This window comes from Haemorhous mexicanus, chromosome 24, assembly GCF_027477595.1.
Source record: "Haemorhous mexicanus isolate bHaeMex1 chromosome 24, bHaeMex1.pri, whole genome shotgun sequence".
Lineage (NCBI taxonomy): Eukaryota > Metazoa > Chordata > Aves > Passeriformes > Fringillidae > Haemorhous > Haemorhous mexicanus.
Window position 1 is genome coordinate 7,793,133 of NC_082364.1, and position 15,771 is coordinate 7,808,903.

The 15,771-nt window shown below is 47.4% G+C and overlaps 2 protein-coding genes across 2 annotated transcripts; one reads left to right on the top strand and one right to left on the bottom strand.

Moving 5' to 3' along the window:
• The first annotated feature begins 21 nt into the window (after positions 1–21).
• On the top strand, positions 22–9,727 carry HMBS (hydroxymethylbilane synthase). Its single transcript, XM_059867320.1, has 13 exons — positions 22–204; positions 1,712–1,784; positions 2,476–2,525; positions 2,619–2,674; positions 3,779–3,856; positions 4,161–4,238; positions 5,706–5,781; positions 6,476–6,589; positions 7,111–7,149; positions 7,993–8,112; positions 8,341–8,394; positions 8,968–9,054; positions 9,272–9,727. The coding sequence occupies exons 1-13, from the start codon at positions 58–60 to the stop codon at positions 9,443–9,445; spliced, it is 1,146 nt and encodes a 381-aa protein (XP_059723303.1). The 5' UTR covers positions 22–57; the 3' UTR covers positions 9,446–9,727.
• Positions 9,728–10,289: 562 nt separating this feature from the next.
• On the bottom strand, positions 10,290–10,998 carry LOC132338111 (histone H2A). Its single transcript, XM_059867326.1, has one exon. It carries the CDS (start codon positions 10,948–10,950, stop codon positions 10,549–10,551), a length of 402 nt encoding a protein of 133 aa, XP_059723309.1. The 5' UTR covers positions 10,951–10,998; the 3' UTR covers positions 10,290–10,548.
• Positions 10,999–15,771: the final 4,773 nt, after the last annotated feature.

A 15,771-nucleotide genomic window follows, 5' to 3' on the forward strand; every position in this document is an offset into this window, starting at 1 on the left:
GCCCTGCTGCTGGTCACGTGGTGGGGCGGGGCTGCGCGGCGCCGAGGGCCGGAGGTCATGGCGGAGCCGGGGGCGGCCGCCGTGGGCCTGGGGCGAGCAGAGTCTGGCGGGGGTGCTGACGGAGCGGGCGCTGATCCGTTGCTGCCGCAGGAGGAGAACGGCGTGGGTGGCAGAGCGATCCGCGTGGGCACCCGCCGGAGCCAGGTAGGCAGCGGCAGGATTGGGGTGCGGGGAGTGTCCGCCGGGGCTGAAGAGCGGCCTCAGCTTCCTCAGTTCGCGTGTTTCGACTCCTGCCGTGGAATTCCGGGAAAAGGTTTGGAAAGCCCTTCCTTCGGAACCCAGTGGACGGTCTGCTCTATTAGCGCTGTCGTGGGGTGGTGCCGGGGCCGGGGGCGACGGCGCGGGTCTCCCGGATCTGGCTGGGACCGACTTGGAAAGTCTGTGCCGCTCTTGTAGGGAGAACACCCCAATAACTGATGCTTGCAGCCCGCTCAAAGGCCAGGGAAGGGACATATGCAGAGATAGAGAAGATCTCTGTTGCCAGCGGGCTACAGTAGGGAGGAGCAGCCTCGCAAAGGGAGATAAGCGACCCTCAGGCCTTTGCACTGAGATAATCTCGTTCCTTTTGGTAGCACGTTCTAGGAAGAATTCCGTGCTGTCACAAAGGCATTTTACGTAGACATCGGGACAAGGGAGATAGCCGTGCATATATGCTATCTTATGTAATAACCTGGGGCTTTTGGGGCACTTTACAAAGGGACGCAGCTGCATACATTCATTATACTTGTAGGGAACTGCAGTCCTGAGAACGACGTTAATTACCAAAGGGTCTTGAGCCCTTCGGTGGTGGAAAAGCTGAAACTCATCTGTAGTTGCTTGAGTCTCCTGCCGCTTGCATGCGCAGAAACATGATACACTAGTGATTGTATTTTACTTGCTTCTGGTTTTCTTATGCAAAGGAATGTTCTTCATCATGTTTACTGTTTTGAGATTTGTTTCTTGCTGTACGTGATGATGTAAGCTGTGTGTGTGTTTGTAGAACCTCTAACTAGCTCTTTGTTCTTATAGAGGATAAGTGACTTATATTTGACACTAACTGTGGATTTTTCTGCCAGCTCAGTGAAATCCTACTGGCTTCTCCCAAAGCTTGCAGTATTGGTAAAATTCGTACTCTTAGAGAAAGTGGGAGGCGTTAACCCTAACCTAAACCCCAGCCCAGTGTGCAATATGACTTGTTCTTTCATTGCCGAGGAACAGAATAATGGTTTTGCATACATTTTCTGCCCACTTGTTGAGCGGTCATCATTTAGCAGTTGTGTTCCACATAGGTGAAACCAAAAAGTGAAAGCATGAGAATCTCGATCTGTAGGTTTCTGTTGTAATCACTCTCCCTAATTTGATAAATGTATTGCAGTATTTCATCAGTGGTTGCACCACAGTAATGCTGGACGTGGGGAGATGTTGTTGTGGCACTGTAGTCAATAAAAGAAGTTCTTCAGTGAAATGTTCTGGTCATGATAGGAGTTCACACAATTCAAGGAGTTTGTACCTATGAGCGATTTAACTTGAGGCAACCTACTTCTAATGCTTTTGATTTAGAGAGAACGTACTTGTCATGTGTGCCTGGCTGTGGGAGAGTGGCAAAGCCTCCTTAGCTACTGTATGGACAATGTGCTCTTTCTTTAGGACTTTGTTTTCTGCTTCCTTGTAGCTGGCTCGGATTCAGACCGATAGTGTAGTTACGACGCTCCGTGAGCTATACCCTGACCTCCACTTTGAGATTGGTAAGTTGTTTTTTTTTTGGATGTTGCCCCGGGGTAGATGGCAAGGAGCAGGAGCCAGTGGGTTATCTTTGTGTGCAAGACCTGTGTGTAGGGTCAGGAGGAGGAGGAGGAGGTCTGTCTAAACTTATCTGAGAGTGCTGTCTGAATTCAGTTCAGTTCTGTGGCTGAGCAGCTCCTGCTGCTGCTTGTCTCTTCTCGGGGAGATAGCTGGATTTCATAAGCCCCTGATGATTTAAGTGCTGAGTATGGGATGGATATGGTCTTGTGTCGCTACATTTGCAAGCTTTGTATTGTTTTGGCTGCACCCCTCTGAGCATTAGGGGCATTTTCTGGTCTGGGGCAGAAGGCTTTCAGCAGGAATAACAGGAGCTCAGCCATGTACTGAAGAGAACTGCTTTACATGTGTTCACTGGCACTCCAGAGACAGACCATGCCAGTTTCCAATGGGTCAGCTCTTCCCCAAACCTGCCCTCTTTCACCTTGCTTTTGTTTTTGAGGACAGTGAAAGAAGTCTCAATTTCACTTGTCTTAAGTGCATTGTATTTCTAGAAGTGAGCTGCTCTTTTATGGAACTTGAGTCAGTGTTCACACAGTAGTGTGTGACTGCTCGTGGCATTTTGCATAGATATTTTCAGCCTAAGCCCAGTGCTTTTATCAAGCCTCACCTTTTACCTGTACTGTCTCTGAGCAGTGGCCATGTCAACGACTGGGGACAAGATCTTGGATACAGCACTTTCCAAGGTAAAGGATCTTCCTTTATTCAATAACTAATTGTATTTATGTTGTATTGGCTGATGCTTCTTTCATGATTTGTGTTTTTCCATTTGTGTGTAGATTGGAGAGAAGAGCCTCTTCACCAAGGAGTTGGAAAATGCGCTTGAAAGAAATGAGTAAGAACTTACTGTTTTGTCTTTCTCCTTAACATTCGGTGCTCTTTGGACATATTTGGCTTGCTGCATAGGTGATCTACTTTCCTTCAGTCCTGTACCAGTACCTCTCCAGCTAAAAAAAGTAATCCTTTGATAAGTCACTGTCGTTTTTTTCCCCCCTTTTTTTCTCTATACCCTGGGCTCAGGCAATGTATTTTGAAGTGGAGCCGTTGTGTCACTTGGTCTGCCCCAGTTAGGTTTTCTTCTGTTATTTGTGTATTACATTCTGTAATACACAGGGAGGATGTGATCTCATATGAGTAATGCTTATGAATATATATTTTTTTAAATACTTTTCTTATTGGTGGTTATTGTCATCCTATAAGTGTTAAAATTTATTAACTTATGCAAGCTAAATGTGCAGGAGAATTTGACATGGGCAAATTGTGCTGTGTTCTGTGCAACTTGTCTCAACAAAAAACCTTGCTTCAGATGCCTGAGCAGAGAGAGGTTAGTGCTGGTTTTGTGGGTTTGAGGTGTTGGGGGAATTTTGTTGTTATTTAATCTCTCTTTCTTTTCAATATTCTGAGGAGGGTTTCAGTGGTGTCTTAGTTAAAGTATGTTTATAAACAAAGGTATTCTTTTGCATCTCTGCCACATAGTTACATCATACTGCATTTTCAGTGAAGTTGATGAAGAGCAATTGGAGACTCAAGTGTTTACAGTTATGCTCGGTTCCTGTGTGACAAAACAGGTAGCCTGTAGTTTGGCTTGTTGTTACTTAAAGTTTGACACAATGCCAACCCACATAATGATGCATTTTGGTACGGTGAATGTCTCTGTGTGAACATCTCCAGCATCTTCCCCTCATTCAATCTTGTTGTTTAAGTGTCTTTTGTCACTGGGTAAGGGGAAAAGAGAGACAGAGAAAGGTGAAGTAGCCTTTTAGGAGTAACACAAAAACTGTATAGTAATCCTGGCTATGGAATCCTGAAATTCTTCTCCCTTCTCCAAATTAATTCCCAGAATAGGTTCAGACTTTTCTGTCGGTGACCTGCAGGCCTCTGGTAGATCCCCACATGAGCTCCACCATCTGTTCTCTGATTACTATCCTCTGATTTTTAGGGTTGACCTTGTGGTTCACTCCCTGAAGGACCTGCCAACTTCTCTTCCTCCTGGCTTTACGATTGGCGCTGTCTGCAAGTAAGTGTGGACATGAGACTTGATTCTCTTGAGGGTCTTGCATTTTATAGTGTTGGTAAAGGAGAGCAAAGGCAGCATAGGTCCTGTGATTGGTCTCCAAAACAGCGGAAGCTCTTGTGGAACACTAGGGCTGCCCTAGTGTTCCCTAGCTGGCAGGTGTGCTGAAAATTCTTGCTTGTACAGTGATGATGAAGTATTGTGGAGCCAGTGGTAGTTCTTCCAGGAAATGATAACAGAACTGTTGACCTTACCAGCCTTCCCTTAAATGATGTGTCAGGCATTCTGCACTTGCATTATTTTGCAGAAGGGAAAACCCACTTGATGCTGTTGTCTTTCATCCCAAAAGCTGCGGAAAAACACTGAGCATCCTTCCTGAAAAGAGGTGAGTGGGAGAAGAAGGGGAAGACAGGTGTAAAAACAGAAAGGGTCAGTTGGTTGATATTTTCTGTTGGCAAGTCAGTCAGGTCATTGCTTTATCCTGTAGTGGTTTTTACGCTGCCTTTTGTGAGCATTCCACAAACATTAACTTGGACCCGCTTGCTAGAAAAAGTACCACTGCCTCACAGGAGTGAGGCTCGTCTCTCAAGCCACCCTTGCGTGGCAATGCTTTCTCTAGTTAAAACCTTTCTTGCCACAGTCTCCTGAGTGAATTCCTGCTTCTTGGTGTTCCGCCTACTGCTAGGGAATGCGTACGATGCAGATGGGGTGTCTGGTGCAGGATTTTGGCTTTCCTGGACCTGAAATATGCTTCTGTTCTCACTCAGCCTCTTCTGATTTCTTCCCTGTGTTTTTGGCATCACTTTCTTGTGGTTTCTCCATTTTTAATGACCTGTCTTTCCGTAGAGATTATTGGAATCCTCTGTCTGAGACAGATGAGTGAAATTACTCAGATTAAGGTAGCTATTAGAAAGATACTTTTTTATATATTAAAGTGAAAGAAATAAACTAGCCATGACACAAAGACTTGTGTTTCTGTGTATTTGGATAGCAGGAAAATCACATCTAGTTTAGGTTTCAGGTCACCAAAAGGAGGAAGGAGAAGGGCACATACTGATTTCTTCAGTCTCACGACCAGAGACACAGGACTCATGGAAACTACATGAAGCTGAATCAGGGGAGGTTTAGATTGGATATTGAGAAAAGGTTCGTCACCCAGAGAATGGTTCAGCATTGCAACCTGGCTCCTCAGGGAAGTGGTCACAGCACCAATCCTGACGGAGGTCACGGAGTATTTGGACAACCCTCTCAGGCACATGGTGGGATTCTTGGGGTGTGCTGCACAGGGCTAGGAGTTGGAACTCAGTGATCCTGATGGGTCCCTTCCAAATCAGCACATAATATGATTCTACGAAAAGAAGTGAACAGCCTATATCTCGAGAAAGGAAATGCCCAGACTTGCAGTTTTCTGTGGTTTCCAGTTATATACTCAAAGGTCCTCTGCTTACTGCATTTCTGTCTTTGATGAAGTTCCTCTGTTTTAGTCACTTCATCACTTAGTTGTCTGGCTTTGTCTGGTTCATTTTGGGGCAGTGGAGTCTTTTTTTCTGTGAAAAACATTGTCTTTCAATGAGGTTTCATCAGTCCTTGACAGTGGCTAGGGACTGCTCATCAGAAGCATATCCTGTAAATTGGCTCCTTGGGAGTTGCTTCAGACATGCTTTATGCTAAACTTCACAGAGTGGTTTTCTTTCTTCTAAGGAGATACAAATCATTGACTGTTTTTTGATCTTCATTTCAACAACAACAACAACATGTTACCATTTGTTTCCTTGAAACTTCTGTCATGTATGTGGCTGGAGGTAACTGTTAGGAGTGTTCTGGATTTCAGTGATTATATTTTTCCCTGCAGTGTGATTGGAACCAGTTCACTTCGGAGAGCAGCTCAGCTCAAGAAGAAGTTCCCTCATTTAGAATTCAGGGATATTGTATCCTTTCCTTGCAAGCCGTGGGAGCTGGGTAAAGCTGCAAACAGGAAAGTACACCTTTGTGTAAAATCTAGATTCGAGGCTGATTTGTGCCACCTCACTTACAAGAACAAACTGCTTCCTGAAAGGCTGCTCTCCACTACCCTGTTCTGAGGGGGGAGGTAGCACTGTAGCCATTCTATCCTCTGCTTCTCATGAGGTTGTGAAGAAGCAGCCAGCCTTGATCTAGCTGGGGATTCAGCATACATATGAATTGTATGTTTTGCAGTGTTTGAAAAACTGCATGACGGTACCTCCAATGTGTTTGTCACGGGCATGTGACCAAATGTTGCTGGGTTTCCAGTAACCCTGGATGCTGTTTGGACCACTAATTCCGTTGTGGGTGGCTGACCTACTGAGAAAAGGCATTGTTACTTCACTCCTCGGAGCAGAGTTCTTTGCGGTGCAGGAGTTGAGTGGTAATAGCACACTTCAATGGTGTGTGTATCTTTGTAGACTCAGCACTTGAATTAATATTCCATAATACTTGGCAAAATTCTATTTTAAGAAACAATTGTGCATATTTAACACTTCTTTCAGGATGGTACTGACATTCTCATTTGGAGACTGTTGGATTCTGTACAATCTGTAAGGACTCACCTGGTTGTAGGACTGTTTTCCGGCTGTTTCTATGCTTGCTTAATCACCTCTACAGAGAGGAAACTTAAATACCCGTTTAAAGAAGCTAGATGAGAAGGAAGACTTCAGTGCCATTATCCTGGCTGCTGCTGGGCTGAAGAGAATGGGCTGGGAAAATCGCATTGGCCAGGTGAGGTGCAGCAAAGCAGAAAATACCATTCTTTGCTGAAATACCAACTGTTTGCCTTTCAGACCTTGTGGCTGCCCTATCCAAGATGGGCATGCAATCTCCTGATTCCATTGCCATGTTAGCTTTGATTTGAGGCACTTCTGGAAGGAATGGTTGGGTTTTTTAGTTGGTTGCTTTGTTTTTTTTCATACAGAAATTTTTCATGTTCACCTTTCCATGGTTCAGTAACAGTTTGTAATCTGATTGTCTCAGAGCACCTTACAGCACTCATGTCTAGCAATGCAGCAGTGTGCAAGGCTCAGATTTTAGTGATTAGCTAATTCACAAAGTGTTACGCTTCAGTTGATGGAAAGTGTGTTATCTCACTTTTGTGGTGGAAACACTGAGGCATGGGAAGGGAGAGGTGATATTTCTTTGGTCTGACATTAAATCAATTAGTATTAGAGACAGGGATCTGGCTCTTGTTTTCTATATTGTGAACAGTGCAACTTGAGTTAACTCTTGATTTTACTTTTTTCCAGCTCCTAGGCCCTGAAGATTGTCTGTATGCTGTCGGACAGGTACTTTACAACTTTTGTTCCTCAAAGGGCACTGAAAGCCAGCAGCAATATGATATATCTGAGTAGTTAACTGTGATGAAGACTTTTCATGTCTTGGTTATCAGAAAAGTACTTTGATCTCTTTTGTTGGCTGTTAAACTGTTTGAGGCACAACTTGATAGGACACTGGAAGTCTGCTCTTCTACCCAGTGTGTTAGGGGCTGGTTCCTATCAGTAATAGAAAAAACAGTAAATGGGAAAGGTACAGCGGCGCAACATGGCAAATAGGGGGCAGGTTCTGGCAGGGTCAGTATGATGCTGTGCCAGGATAACTGTGCAAAGCCACTACAGTGTCTTTGGTCTGTGATGCTCCCTCCTTTGTGCATGGTGTCCTGACTCCTGCAGGGTGGAGCTGAAACACCTGCCTTGGAGCACATTCTTAGTGCTCCTGTTTTTGGGTGGGCGGACTGTTCTAGTCCATGCTGGCTGCATGGCTGAGCTTATGCAGCTAGTATCAAACTTGCTAAACCAGAGCTGGTGATCTGTTAGTGACTGCAAGTGACAAATGTGCACATTCAGTCTGAAAAGTGATTTTGATAATGCATTTGTCAAGTACCTGCAGAGTTCTAGAATGGTTTGAGGTGGCAGCATGATCTTTAATACTTGCCTGAATAAGTCCTGATCTTCTGCTTATAGCAGCTACTGTAGGACGACCCTGCAGCCAGCAGAGTGTATCGTAATTAATTTCTATAAACATTCTTTTTCCCTTAGTGAAAAGGGTCTGAGCCTCTGAGTTCTGTTTCATGATCAATGCTGATGTATGTAGTTGAAGAATTATATTTTGTTTTGTGTTTCTTCTTCTAGGGTGCCTTAGCAGTGGAAGTTCGTGCCAAAGACCAAGAGATACTGAATATGGTATCTGCCCTGCATGATGCAGACACTGTGTTGTGCTGCATTGCTGAGAGAGCCTTTATGAAACATTTGGTAGGTTTGGCACTCTGCCTGCAGCAGTAAATACTGATCTGCTAGTTGACTTGATGCCATAATATGGGAAATCTGTTACACTTCTCTAAAACTGCAAAGGAGAGTACTTCTGAATCAAAAAGGGCCGGAAGAGTGATGGGCAGGGTTGTGTGCAGCCTAAACTTTTCAGAGACCTCTGCTTTGAATGTGTTGGGTAGGAGCCTCAGTGTCAGCTGCTTTGTGTTTTAGGAGGGTGGATGTAGTGTCCCTGTTGCTGTCAACACCCTGCTGAAGGATGGCCAGGTGAGGAGTACTTTGTATTTTTCATTGATTATTTCTGAAAAGCTATTCCAAGTGTGTGCATGTTTCTGAATCTTTTCCTGAAGCTAATTTCAGCAGGTATCTTTATAGCCAGTTAGGGCAGATAGTCTCCTGACTTGACCCTTCTGTGTTTGTGTCCAAAGCAGGAGTACAAGAATGGGTCTGGCTACTGAACCTGTCTTTCAGAAAATTCCCTTACAACATATACCAGATTCCCCCCTCCACCGTTGCTGCTTATTTCATGCTGTCCTGAGGTCTCAAAGTATTGCTTTTGACCCTACCAAACCTTCTTTTTAGACAGTGGAGTCTGATTAAGGAGGTGGGAAACAAGAAAAAAACCTCAACCTTTTCCTTGAGAAGTCACATCTTCCCTAAAAGGGATTACTTTTCTTTATACTTGTATTGTACCACTATTCATGCTGATCCCACTGCATGACAAAAGCCCTTTTGACAGACTTAGATTTGTATATTGGGTGGTTTTTTTTAAAGAGGGGGTAGTTGGCTGCCTATTTGTTTGTTAATGTGGTAATAATCCATTCTATGTATTTTTCCAAGTTGTATTTGACAGGAGCAGTCTACAGCTTGGATGGATCTGATAGCCTGAAGGAGACCATGCAGACTGGTGTTAGTTATCCCCATCAGGTACGTGAATCATGATGGCTTCAAAATTCAAACCTGAAGCTAAGTGACAAAAACTGGGCCTTTAGAAATAGACTATATTTGGTCTGGTTTCTTGTAACCTGTAACAGCACACTGTTGTTGAGTCTCTTCAGACTAGGTTTTACCCTGTTTCATGGGTGTCTTAATTCCTTGCCCACTGTTCTCCTGCTGCCTTACTTTGAGGTGTTTATATTTGCAGAATGAAGATGGACCGAATGATGACGTGCAGCATGTTGGCATCACAGCCAAGAACATTCCTGGTCAGGCCCAGGAAGCTGCAGAGAACCTGGGTGTTGAACTAGCTAGTTTACTTCTAAGCAAGGGAGCAAAGCATATCCTTAGCGTGGCAAGGCAGCTCAATGATGCCCACTGAACCTGGGGCGTGGCCAACAGGAATGCTACAACTCTAGCTACAAGTCTGTGCAGCTACATCATGATCCTCTGGAGGGATTGATTTCAACATTCACACCAATCTTACCTGATGTTTGGGTGCAAAAAACCTGAAATATGAAGTTAACTTGAGTAGTTTCTGTTCTTGAGAGTTTTCACCCCTCTCCACATTTCTCTGAATTGTTAAGCATCTCTGTGAAGTATTGTCAACAACTTTTGTATCTAGAGAGCTAAAAGAAGAAATTAATAAAATAAAAGCCTTTAAGTGCCCAGTGGGTTATAATTGGATATGCAACTCTGCTGGTACTAAAATGCTGTGCTTTCCTGAGTGCTTTTGGGAGTCATTATTTGGGCCTTTTCACTCACTGGATCACTGAAGTCTCCCATTAAGTTCCTGATACCATATTCCTTATAGTAAAGTAGCAGAGATGCTACATTCACCCTGGCCTTAGTGAAGGCAAATTAAGTTCACTGTTATCAGGTAGATGCACCTGATATACTATCCAATTGGCTAGTATTAGATTGATACTACATATATATATATATACACATATATATATAAAAAAAAATATATATGTTTGTTATACTAGCTAGATTGGCTAGTATTAAATGAGGGGAGGGACAGTCATTTTGATTTCCCTTGTATGCTTGTCCACAAAAGTCATGAGAGCCAGTTAGCTAGACTTGCCAGTGAAGGGGGAGCTGAAGCAGAAGCCCAGCTTCCAGATACTGTGGCTTCCTGCACTTGCTACTAGGTCAGCATCCTCTGAGCAGGGTTTGATTGTTACAATGCCTTGCAGAAACACTGTAATGGAACCGTGCTGGGGTCCTGTTTCGTAAATAAAGCAGTTTTATTTTCTAGGCAACGTCCACTGAATGTACCAGATGTAGGTAAGAGTTAAAATAACGGGTCCTTACGGAGCAGCTCTCACGCTTAGTTTTTGACTGATCCCGGGCCGCTTCCCCCCCTTCCCCCCCAGCCACGCCTCTCGTCCCCTTCCCTCCTCCGCGGATCGCAGCTCTCCCAGTGAGCAATGGGGTGGCCCTTAAAAGGGCCTTTGAGTTGGGCCGGGATGGCCGGCCGGCCTAGTACTCCTGCGACTGCTGCCCACTGCCCCTCTTGCTGGTCTTCTTGGGCAGCAGCACGGCCTGAATGTTGGGCAGGACGCCGCCCTGCGCGATGGTAACGCCGCCCAACAGCTTGTTGAGCTCCTCGTCGTTGCGCACCGCTAGCTGCAGGTGACGGGGGATGATGCGCGTCTTCTTGTTGTCGCGTGCCGCGTTGCCCGCGAGCTCCAGGATCTCAGCGGTCAGGTACTCGAGCACGGCAGCCAGATAGACGGGCGCACCAGCTCCCACCCGTTCCGCGTAGTGCCCGCGCCGCAGCAGTCGGTGAACGCGCCCTACCGGGAACTGCAGCCCAGCCCGCGACGAGCGAGACTTGGCCTTAGCACGGGCCTTACCGCCGCTCTTGCCACGGCCGGACATGGCGTCTCGCTCCGCTGCTGAACCGATGCGACTAGAGGTGCCGCGCCCGGGATTTTTATAACCTCCCGCCAAGTAGGGTTCAGCTCATTGGACGGCGCCACTGCCCCTAGCTATTGGTGCGTTTGCCGGAAGAAGCTTTTTGCTGACTGGTCGCTTGTGTGATACCAACGCGCTTGCTCTGAATGTGTTGGCCGCGGGGTCCGACCAATCAGCGAGCGAGGCGCCAAATTTAAACCACGCGGAGGGTATTGGTGGGGCGCTGTCGCCGGGCTCAGCGAGCATGCGCGATGCCGACCCGCCCACTGCAGCCGGGGGACGCCGGTCCCGCGGAGCGCTTCGTGCCGCCCGGCCCAGGCGCACGGTGCCTTATGAGGGCTGGAGTCAGTCCCTGGGCCTGGTCCTTTGTCTCGGCCTGGCTTCCACCCAGAGCGAGGTAGAGGGGCTCCCGGGATGCCTACAGACTGAGCGGTATCCCTGTCTGTAGGGGCATTTGCGTTAGGGCGGCACATGGGGGGAAGAGCAGTTAGGGATGCGAAGAAGCCTACCATGAGATCCTTTTTAGGGAATTCTGGGAATGTGTGAGATACGAGTTTCTACTATGGGTATATAAAGAGAAGCACCAAAGGAGGGTGAGGAGTCAAAGTGGATTAGGAGAAAAAAACCTGTGGGAACATTGAAGGAACAATAAAAGTGAAGAAAGTGGTAATGTTTTAAAATGTTGCTGATCAGTAAGAGTTATCTCTGCAGTCTGTGCTGTCTTACTTAACCCACATGCATGTATGGTTTTTTCCTCCAGAGTGAGCAGACTGTCTTCACTGTGTGCCTCTGGAGGTCTAAATGCCAACAACTGGTATTAGGACACAGATCAGAGCAGCCAGTGGTTCCAGCAAATGGGAAGACTTCAGCACATGCGGGGAGGGGCCTGCGCTAGGTGGAATGCAAGCATATGTGTGTGTGTGTGATCCCTAGCGAAGGAGCCAGACTAGAGAGCAAGTAGGAGAATGTGCTTTGGAGCCCAGTACCAGGTATGGGATTGATCAGGGTCAGCAGGATGCTTACTGGAGGTAGGGCTAAGCCTGCTTACTGGGGGAAATGGGGTGGCTGCCTGAGAAGTATCTATTGGAAGGCCACATTCCTAGATCAGCTGGCAGGGAAATTAATTTCTCTGTTCACACACCCTGATGCCAGGAAATCCAGCAGCTGGTTACTGGACAGACTGTTTAAAGCCAGGTACTGAATCATTTCATGATGTTTGTGTGTATGTGTTAATGAATATACTGTACTAGTAGACTTACAGACTGATTGGCTGGAGAGGAGGAAGAGGATTCAGCCCCTCATCCCATTCGTACTTGAGGGCTGTGTGTTTTCTGTGTTGATCAGTGCTGCTGAACCACAGGCATTTTGCCTTCTGGTAATACATTCCAAGCCTTGTTACTAGCTGGCCTTGGGTGTGGGGAGGTGCGGTGCCCTTGCATCTATTGGGGTACCGGACCTGGCAATTTCTACTCTTAGCCACCTCAGCATCCCTGTTTCTGCTGTTGCATTATCTCACTCTCACTACCCTTGCAAAGACTATAACCTGGTACCCCAATGGCTGTTCTATGTTTTTGTGTTGGGTAGGTAGCAATTCTGTGTTTAACTATGGTGCTGGATTGTAGTATTGTCCACAAGGGTCCCAGGATGAGGGAAGGGACAAGAAAGTTGACTCCATGTATCAGCAAGCTAGGTTTATTATTTTATGATAGAAAATATATTAAAACTATACTAAAAGAACAGAGAGAAAGGATTTCATCAGAAGGCTAAGCTAAGAATAGGAAAGGAATGAATAACAAAGGCTTGTCTCTCACCGAGACAGTCTGGACAAGTGAACTGTGGTTGGCCATTAATTCCAAACAACCAAATGAGACCAATCACAGATTCCCCCTGTTGCATTCCACAGCAGCAGATAAGAATTGTTTACAGTTTGTTCCTGAGGCCTCTCAGCTTCTCAGGAGGGAAAAATCCTAAGGAAAGGATTTTTCCTAAAACATGTCGGTGACATCTCACCCTTTTTATTTTAAATAAATTAAAAAGAAAAAGTGTTTGCAATTTCATCTGCTGGGCCATGCAGAGGAAAGAACAAGCACCTGAGAGGCTTAGTGTTGCCAATCAAAACATCAGTCAAGTGCTGGTGTGGAACCATCAGGGAGATTCTTCACCTGCAAAACACCAAATTCCATCACACACCAAAACAATCTTAAGATATAAGAAAATGCAAAAACAATAAAAAGAAAGTTCATTGCTTCAAGTCCAAACAGCTGAGTTTCAGGGAAAGTCCAAACTGAAGATGTTCCTCTCTGACATCGCTGAAAAAGTCCCTTTTGGTCCTGAAACAGGCTTGCTTGGCTTTTCAATGCTTTTTGAGCTGCTAGCTCTTTCAACTCTTTTTATATAATTTTTTTTTTTTTTTTTTTTTTTTTTTTTTTTGGATGAAAGAGCAGCAGCAGAGAGGAGCCACTGAGGCCCTGCGGGGGCCCTGACCCTCGTGGAAGGAACAGGGACCCCAGACCTGGCCTACAGAACGGTGGTCCAGGTCCTCGTGGAAGGATCAGGGATCCCAGACCTGGCCTACAGAACGGTGGCCCAGGTCCTGATGGGGGAAGCAAAGCCCCCGAACCAAACATCCGCTGGTCGGGCGGAGGCCCCGGCCCAGGGAACCGAGCCAAACGGCCCAGACCCGGCCCGCGGAGCGGGCTCTGTGGTCTCACAACCCGGCACCCTGCTGCCAATGCCCTGGCAGCAGAACGCTTCATCCCCTCTGAACTGGTGCAGACCAGCAGCTGGGGAAGAGAAGCTTTCCTAGGGATCATCACCCCAGATCTGGGGGTGCTTTGTCCCCAGAGCAAGTGAGCGATGCTCACTTTCCACTGTTTCTCCTGTGTGAAAAACACCAATCACTTGTTTTTTAAAATTTTAAAGATTTAATAGTAATAAAATAGTTATAAAAATAATAGTACAATTAGAGTAATAATAATTTAGACAATTTGAATTAAGACAATATGAGACAATAAAAAGCAAAGAGTTACGGACGTCCGGGTACCTTTTTCTGGGCAGCACAAGCCCGAAAAAGGACACACGTTAACAAAGGATTAACCCTAAAAAACAACAGCCTGTTGCATATTCATACACTTCATGCATGATGCATAAATTCCATTCAAACACAGGATTCGGCCTGGTCATCATCAACTTCTTCCTCCTAATCCTAACAGCGCCTTCGAGGCGGGAAGAAGTTCGTTTCTTCTGATAAGGGAGCAATAAATTCTTTTTCTCCAAAAGATTTAGGTGTCCTGTGGCTGCTATCTCGCTGCAAGTCCTTTCTTTAAAAAAAAAAGTACCCTACATAGCACAGTTTCTATTTTAACAATTTTTATAACCTAAAACTATATTTAACACACTACTGAAGAGAATTAATACAGCATTACTTTCTAACACAACACATATAATATTCATTTTAATATTTGCGAAAAGCCAATCATAAAATACGCATTTTTCACATCCTGCCTCTGCAACGCAAATGCAAAAGGTGTTCCTCCTTTCTGCCCCTCGGTACCACCCCCACTCCCTGCGGTCTGGGGACCAGAGGCAGAACCCTCAGGAGCCACCTCCCCCACGGTGCTGGGGCGCGCAGGGGGAGTCAGGCATTCCAACCCCCAGCGGGAACCTCCGAACCAAACCCGAACCGGCCCGCGAAAAACGCTGAGTTTGAAGGCAGGCAGACGGGCTGAGCCCGCAATCAGCTGTCGAGCCACAACCCCCTCACGGAGGGGCAGGCCGGCGTCCCCTTCCCCTGTCCCAGCTCCCCCCGCAGGGGCAGCCTCGGGACAGCCCGAAAAGCTCGGGGGGGAATCCAGGCTGATCGCAGGCGCCGCGGTGGCCGCCGCGGGGAGCGGCGGGGCCACGGGCGGCTCCAACGATGGTTCCGCTTGGTGGTTCTCAACCTCAGCCTCCTCCACTGGCGTGGCAGGCGAAGGCGGAGCCGCCGTGGTCGGAGCCTTCTCGGGCTCTGCTGGAGGGTCGAACGCGGATTCGACCGGCGCGGGCGGCGCGGCATCGACCCCCGCCGGGCTGGGGACAGCAGCCGCGTCTCCTCCGGGTACCGGAAGCTGCAGCGCGGGCGCAGACAGCAAAGCCGGCGGAGCCGACACGGGAGGCGGCGGGACAGCCGCGGGGGGCGGCAGGGGCGCGGGGCCGGCGCCCACCGGTGCCGCCTGCACTGTTGTCTGACTTTGCTCCGGGAGCGGCAGCGCAGTCGCGAGCTCTTGGCGATTGCTGTCGAGTGCGTCGCCTAGCAACTCGGGCGACGCCGCAGGAGGCGGTGCTTCTGCCACAGGAACTCCGACAAACTCCGCTGGAGGCGACGGGTCCGGTCCGGGCTGAGGCGGTGCCGCGAGAGGGGCCGCGGGGACTGGCACCACCTGCAGGGCGGGCTGGGGTGGGGCCCGCGGCTCCGGCTCGGGCGGTGGAGCCAGCTCACCTCCCCCCTGAGAGCAGCGATGGGGGGAGGCGGTTCCGTCGGAGCATGCTCCAAAGGCGCAGAAAAAAACTTTTCTTCTGTCGCGGGCAAAGCTTCGCCCCCCCGCCGCGATTCGGGGGGGCTGGGAACCTGCAGGCCGTGGTTTTGCTCAAATTCCAGTCTTGCCAGCTCCAGCGAAAAACCTCTTAATTTCGCAATCTTCTCGAATGAATATTCTTTCAATTTCAAAATTGGGAAGAGAGTTTTGAATGCCGGATAGCTGTAAAGAGTTCCAAATCCCTCACGATACAAGGCATCCTCGAAAACCA

What these genes read in the sequence shown, in the direction of transcription:
- HMBS (XM_059867320.1), top strand. Translation starts at nt 58, where the DNA reads ATGGCGGAGCCGGGGGCGGCCGCCGTGGGCCTGGGGCGAGCAGAGTCT. An exon ending in TGGGCACCCGCCGGAGCCAG is followed by an intron (nt 205 to 1,711) that starts GTAGGCAGCGGC and finishes GCTTCCTTGTAG; the next exon opens with CTGGCTCGGATTCAGACCGA. An exon ending in GTGTTAGTTATCCCCATCAG is followed by an intron (nt 9,055 to 9,271) that starts GTACGTGAATCA and finishes TTATATTTGCAG; the next exon opens with AATGAAGATGGACCGAATGA.
- LOC132338111 (XM_059867326.1), bottom strand. Translation starts at nt 10,950, where the DNA reads ATGTCCGGCCGTGGCAAGAGCGGCGGTAAGGCCCGTGCTAAGGCCAAG.